This window comes from Pteropus alecto, unplaced genomic scaffold, assembly GCF_000325575.1.
Source record: "Pteropus alecto unplaced genomic scaffold, ASM32557v1 scaffold186, whole genome shotgun sequence".
Taxonomy (NCBI): Eukaryota; Metazoa; Chordata; class Mammalia; order Chiroptera; family Pteropodidae; genus Pteropus; species Pteropus alecto.
The window spans coordinates 1579760-1586530 of record NW_006439190.1 but is presented as its reverse complement, the minus strand read 5'-3'; the positions used below and the strand labels follow the sequence as shown (position 1 = coordinate 1586530).

Below are 6771 nucleotides of genomic sequence, written 5' to 3'. Positions count from 1 at the left end.
TATACCAGTTGGGCACTGGTTGCCAACCACCAAGCCAAAGTGGGTGGGGACAGGGAGGTAGCAGGAATCACTCAGGTGTCTGGGGATGACAGCTCCCACATTCAGCAGCTGGAGAACGGATGCATGGATTAAGGGTAAAGGGGGCCAGGGTAAGGGTACTAACAGCCTTTATGACAATGCCAGACACCTAACATATTATTTTCATTTTATTTTGAAACCATTTCAAAGTTACAGGAAAGGTGAAAGTATAGTACTAAGACCCTTCCCTCCCCACCAACCATTTGAGAGAAAGTAGCTGACCTAATTCTGTCACCCCTGAACACTTTTAAAATATGCTTTAAATTTCATTTTTATTTTGTGAGATATTATTGACATATGACTTGTATTAGTTTTAGATGTATAACATCATGATTTTATTTTTGTATATATTGCAAAACAATTACAGTAAGTTTAATTAACATCCATCACCACACAGTTACCAATTTTTTTCTTATGAGAACTTTTAAGATCTACTCTCTTAGCAACTTTCAAATATACAATACAGTATTGTTAACTACAGTCACCATGCTGTGCATGACATGACATCCCAGGACTGATCTGTCTTATATCTGGGAGTTTGTACCTTCTGACCACCTTCACCCATTTCACCCACACACCAAAAAGTACTTTTGATGGAATAATGGGGATAGAAACCATGTTGGAGCAGGTTGAAAAATGACTGGGAAGTAAGAGGGTACAAGCAAGATGTGTAGCAACTCCTTGAAGCAGCTCCGCTCTGAAAGGGAATAGACAGGATGAAAGGTAGAAAGAAGGTTCCAGTGGAGAAACTGAAGTAGGAAAGGGGGTAAGAATCATTGAAGGAGGTGGACTGTACCATCTCACATTTCAGGCAAATGGAATTTAGAAAGAGGGCAACAGTGCTGTTTTTAATAACTAGGGAAATCCCTACTGGGACTTACTCAACAGAATCCATTCCCATCTATATAATAAAGAAAGACTAACTCAGAGTGACTTCATTCAGAAGGGTAATAGATGCATGAGGAGCCATTGTATCTTTGTCGCAGCTTTATGTGCAGCCCTGGTCATTTATCGTATCAGCATCTCCAAGTAGTGAACACTGGATGTTTCTTTCTGCCAGACGCAATCTCTTTCTATTCTGCCTGAAGGAGAGACTGATTTCCATGGAAGGCTGAAAAAAGAGAACTGCACCTTCTTTGGGCTCCTCTCATCAAGAGGTGGGGTCTGTTACTCCACCCCTGGACTCTAGGCTGGCTTTGCTGTTGCTTTGGCAGCTAGAATGTGACTGAAGCGCTACTTCCAAGGCCAGGCCTGAACTGAGGTGCTCCAGCAGCCAGCCAGCACCAGCTGTGAATGAGGCCATCCTGGACCTCCTCACCCAGCCAACCTTTGCAGACTGAAGCCCCACGAGTTAGCCCAGGTGAAACCGGCTAAGGAATCACCCAACCTGCCCATATGCATGTTAGAAATAACAAATCGTTTTAAGCCACTAGTGTTTGAGGCAGTTTGTTACGCAGCAATAGTTAACTGAAACTGGCTTGCTGGGGAACTGCTCATCTGGCTGAGCCGCAATGGCTGAGACACAAGTGCAACGAGGGACACCTCAAATGGGAACGTTCGTTCCCCTCCGTGTGTGTGTGTGCTTGCTGACCTACTCCTTCCTGTTACCATCTCTGTATGGGGAATACCAGCGTTTATTCCTTTAAATGAGATTTGTCTTTTAAAACTGATTTGAGTTCCCTCCCCTCCCAAGTGGCGTTTCCTGCTCTTTAGACTGTGAGAAGACAGGTGAAGACACGGAACGTTCAGTTACAGTACCTCTTGGCACTGGGGCCTGGCGTGTGAGCCGACTGCCCGGGTTTTGGACGGACTCCTCCAGGCGCGCTGCACAAAGTGCCCCCTCCAGCCTGACACGGCCGCCCCTCCTACCTTCGCCCCGGTGACCGTTAGCTCTTGCTGTCATGCGGGGAGCGTCCATCTGAACTGGGGTCTCTAGGACTTTCAGTTGTGCCCTGCGTCCCTGCTTCTAATCTCATTTAGCCTTGGCTCCGCCGCTCCCAAAGACCTTTAGGCCTCCGCGGGCGCCCCCGCCCCGCCAGAGCCTCGCTGGGAAGAGCGAGACCCCCCCTCCTCGTGACACTTCCGGGGCGGTGCCGAAAGAGGCAGCTGCGCGCGCAGCCTGCCAGGTCCCAGGTCCTGTACGTCCTTATCTCGCACTGACACGCGCGCGGCAGTCGTCGCGACCGGAAGCAGCAGGTGAGTGAAGCCAGTCGCGGGCTGCGGGCTGGGGCAGACGGGGACCGGGGATCTGGGACCCCCCAGGCCAGGCTCCGCGCTCTGGCTGGCGCTGGAGGCGCCGCAGTTTGCACTCAGCGTTAGGGACGACCCAGCTGCAAGGTTGGGAACAGTTTTTCCCCGACACTGGAGGGTAAAAATTAAAACGTGTTGGGTGCCAGCTGTGTGTGCGCCCACAGGGAGCTGAAAATACCAAATAAAACGTACACACGACGGTCAAGAGATTCTGGGTTAAGTGACGCAACTGTCGGAGGTGGCAAAATAATTCGATAATGTTTTCTAAAGGAGGTGGGCCTGCCTAGGTGGATAGGTGGGATTGTTGTTATTTTGCTTTCTGTTGAGTGATGAAGAAGCATGTTTGGCAGTGCCGAGTGGTGGTAGTGAAATGTGCCCTAGGACATGGAAATAATATTGTCTTCTAAGGAAAGTCTATAAAATGTATCATTACAAGATGAGAGTAGAGATATGCAAAGTTCGTTTAAACAAAATTTTACCAGGGCTTCAAGACTTGACTGTATCTTGACAACGAAACAGAGACTGTCATTCAGCTGGAGGTCCCATCTGTCTCTGAAGCATGGAATCACGGAGAGGTGCACCTGTCTAGGATGAATCCAAGCCTCCTCTAGGAGAGAGGATGCCCTGGTGTCAACAGCAGGATCTCTCCAGAGCCCAGGAGTTGAGGTTTCCTCAGGGCTCATCCCATCAGACATTGAAATTGTATAACTCAGTCCTTTCATTGGGATTCTGTATTCACCAAGCAAACTTAGGATAAGTTGGACAGGCTGATCTGAAAAGCTGGTTAAGAGCCTGCAGTTCTTTGTAAACTGATAAATTGGCATTCAGGTTTTTTTCAGACATCCCTTTGTTTCCACTTTTTATCTCGCTGTGGTTCTTCTCATCCTTCAGGGCTCAATTGAAATGTTACATCTTCAGGGGCCTATTTGTTTATGTGTTCGGGTGCCTAGAACAGTTTGTCACAGAGTGGGCACTCAAGCTAACTCCCTCAGCTCTCTATCTTTGCTCACCTTTTTAGGGAAACCTAGCCTGACAACCCTATTTAAAACTGCAGCCTAGTTCCTCTTACATATCCATTTCCAGTCTTCCTTTCTAAGCTCTACTTTTTCTTTTTCTCTTTTTCTTTTTCCTATAGCCCTTTATCACCTTTATTTGGTTCACTAATGAATCCCACATGCCAAGATCAATGCCTGTTGTGTAGTAGATTCAAGATTTGTCAAATTAATAACCTTTGTTGTTTTTCATTCACACTGTATACACAATGCCTGGATGAATAGAAATGCTTTCAGCACTATTAATGAGTTGAATCAATTCTGGAACCCTAAAAAGATCGCATTTTTGAGCAAAGTCAATATCTTGCACTATCATTAATCGAGGTAAATGCCACTTCAATGTATCGTTAGGAATCTTAACAGTTTCCTATTATTCCTATTAAGCTTCTGAAAGGAATACATGCCATACGACAGCAACAATGTGAGAAAAGAGATGGAAAGGCAGGAACTCTGTAACAGTTAATGTGATAGAGCACTGCATATTTGCCAGGCATGAGTGCTTAATGCATGTCAATCCATTTAATTCTCTCAACCATTCTATGAGGTAGGAACATTTTACAGATGAGTCAGTTGAAGCAACTAGAAGTTAAACTACGTGCCTAAAGTTATTCAGTTAGTAAGTGGCAGAGCCAGAATTAAAACTTAAGCTCTATAAGCAACTATAGTTAACAATCTTGTGTTGCATATTTGAAAGTTGCTGAGGGTAGATCTTAAAAGATCTCAGCAGAAGAAAAAAAAATGTATAACATTGATTTGTATTAATGAAACATTGTTATAATCATTTTCCAGTATATACATACATCTAATCATTATGTTGCACACCTTTAACTAGTACAATGTTATATATCAGTTATATATCAGAACAGGAGAAGGGGACCTTAAGCTCTTAACTGCTTTGCTATCTGCCCACACTGCATATTCGGACAAGAATCATAATCTTCACTTTAGGGTAGGGTGTGTCACAAGGTCTTTGAGAATCTCCAAATCCACAGACACCATTCAGCATATTAGCATCCACCATACCAGTTCGTTACTGTGTCTCCCTTAGATGACAATGAAGAGGATCTGGTCAAGGCACCCTCCCTTCCTACCCAAACTCTAGGTATCACCAGCACCACTTTGTCCCAGACTTGCCTTCACCAATGCTGCTCTGGTTTCCTCTCCTGATTCCTACCAGTATCTAAGCATGCTCAGTTCCTTGCATTTTAAATCCTCTAACCCCGCATTTCCTTCTGTTGTCCCTAGCTTTTCCACTTTGCAACTAGAATATACTCATTATCCCCTTTCCTCAATACATATGGCTCTTGCTAAGATCACTAATAATCTTGATCCTATCAACTCAAATAGATCATTTTCAACCTCATCTTATTTGCATTTGGTATTGTTAACCACCTTGTCTCCTTGAAGTTTAATACCATCTTTTAAAATCTCTTCCTTTTCTTCTATTCTTGGTTTCCTCTGGGAGCTCTCTCTCCTTCCTCTGCCTATCTCTTAAAGGTTTCTGCTCTTTGGGGTTCTAAGGCTCTCGTGTTCTCACTAAACCTCTCTGGATAATCTAGTCTCCATGGCCTCAGTTACCATCTGTTTAGCTCTCTGCCATTGCTGCTGGATAACCATAGACTCAAGTTCAATACAGTCAAAAGGAACTAATTATCTTCACCCCAAATCTCCTCTTCCTATGAAATGTCTTAGGAAATATCACCTCTTTCCACCCATGTCAGGTCAGAAATCAGGGCATATTAATAACAGAACTAACATATTATGTACTTTCTATGAGTCAGGCACTCTTACAAGCACTTTGCATGCATTAACTCACTTAATTCTGGTATGAGACTTGTCATTATGCAAACATTACAGATAAGGTATCTGAGGCACAGAAAAGTCAACTGATCTGCCTTAGGTCACTCAGGTGGTAAGAGACAGAGTTGGGATTTGAATGCAGGCACTCTGGCTTGAGCTTGTAATCATCATACCATAAAGGTCATGACCTTTGACCTCTCCCAACCTCATTCAACCAGTCACCAAGTTTATATACTCCATGCTTCAATCTCTAGGCGATGTCTCTGAAGTATAAAACTGACGTTCTCACTTCCTTAAAACTCTTCAGCACACCTCTTCCTTGGCCCTCAGTTAAAGTTATGTGTTTAACATGGATTTTCAGTCTCTTCATAATCTGACCTCTAATTCTGCCACCTTCTCTCTTGAAACTCCCCATTCTTGCACTCTTACGTACCGGCCACTGGAATCAAATTCTTTGAGTTTTTTCCCTCCCAAGTTGTTTCACTTTGTTGGCTTCAATGTCACTTTTACTAATGAGGTTAGATGGTCCTTTAATGAATGTACTTACCTGTCACAGCACTTATGACGTTATTTTAATTACCTTCCTTGTTTGCTTTTTACTGTCTGCCCCTAGATTGTGAGTTCCTTGAAGGCAAGGACCGGTCTGCAACCTTAATGTCTGCCTGCTGCCCTGGTTCAGGCCCTCACTATCTCTAGTTGGACAACTGCGTTGGTCTTTTAACTGGTCTCCCTGCCCCGGCCTTGCACTGGTGTTCTTTAATCTGAGCTCAACACTGCTGGCAGCAGCAGTTCAATTTAACACCTGCCTGCTTAAAACACCTCAGTACATTCCAGATGCTTTTAGCAAAAGTCTCAATTTCTTAGTCTCCTCCCCTTCTCTAGTCCCTTGCTGCCTTGTGCTTAGTAGGCACTCCATAAATATTTGTTGAGTGAGGACTGTATCAAAGTCAAACAGAAGAACAAAAAAACAATGCAAAGGAGTGAGGTCTGGCTGCGGAGGCGTCTGAGGGCAGCAGTGCCAGGCTTCAGGGTGGCTGGGAGAAGTGTAGTACAGCTGTCCCTGAGGACAGAGCCCCAAAACATGCCTTACTGTACTCGATGACTGTATTTGCACATACCTGGGATGTGCGACTCCCATCCACTTGGTAAGTGCCATCAGATTCCGAGGCCCAGTTTAAGTGTTCCTATAAAGCTCTCCTGACCTTTCCAGACAGAATATAAATCAGTTCCACTTTTCTGTAGCGTAATTTATCAAACTATATCAAGAGTGATGAAACTGTGAAACCTCTTTAACCTAGGAATTGTGCTTCTAGGACAAAAGAGAATTTGGTCTAGTTATGGATTTTGGCAACCCATTCTATTCCAGTTCTTTAACTTAAAGGAAAATTATGACCATCCTAAAAAATACAATTGGAATAGAATGGTTTCTTTATGACCATACCTAGTCAAAATACTTCATTAGTGTAGCTAGTATTTTCAGCCTTTTGCCACCTAATATTCATCAGCACTGCTAACAAAAATAATGTGTAAAGTATCCAAATATAATAAAATTGTTCCTAGCCTTTCCATATAACCTACTGACTGCCTCTTT

General features: G+C 43.9%; 1 protein-coding gene across 3 annotated transcripts in view; it reads left to right on the top strand.

Moving 5' to 3' along the window:
- Nucleotides 1–2178: 2178 nt before the first annotated feature.
- LIPT1 (lipoyltransferase 1) overlaps nucleotides 2179–6771 on the top strand; it is a 6582-nt gene continuing 1989 nt past the window's right edge. The window contains exons 1-2 of one of the 3 annotated variants that reach the window (XR_003047544.1): nucleotides 2179–2274; nucleotides 2811–3168. Coding sequence is in view for 1 of the 3 variants with exons in the window: in XM_025049800.1 (XP_024905568.1) it covers nucleotides 6279–6325 (47 nt within the window). In the remaining 2 variants the exon portion in view is untranslated. Of the gene's footprint in view, nucleotides 2275–2810; nucleotides 3169–5793; nucleotides 6326–6771 lie in introns of those variants that run through there. The other 2 variants (XM_025049800.1, XM_015592728.2) reach the window with 2 other exon arrangements.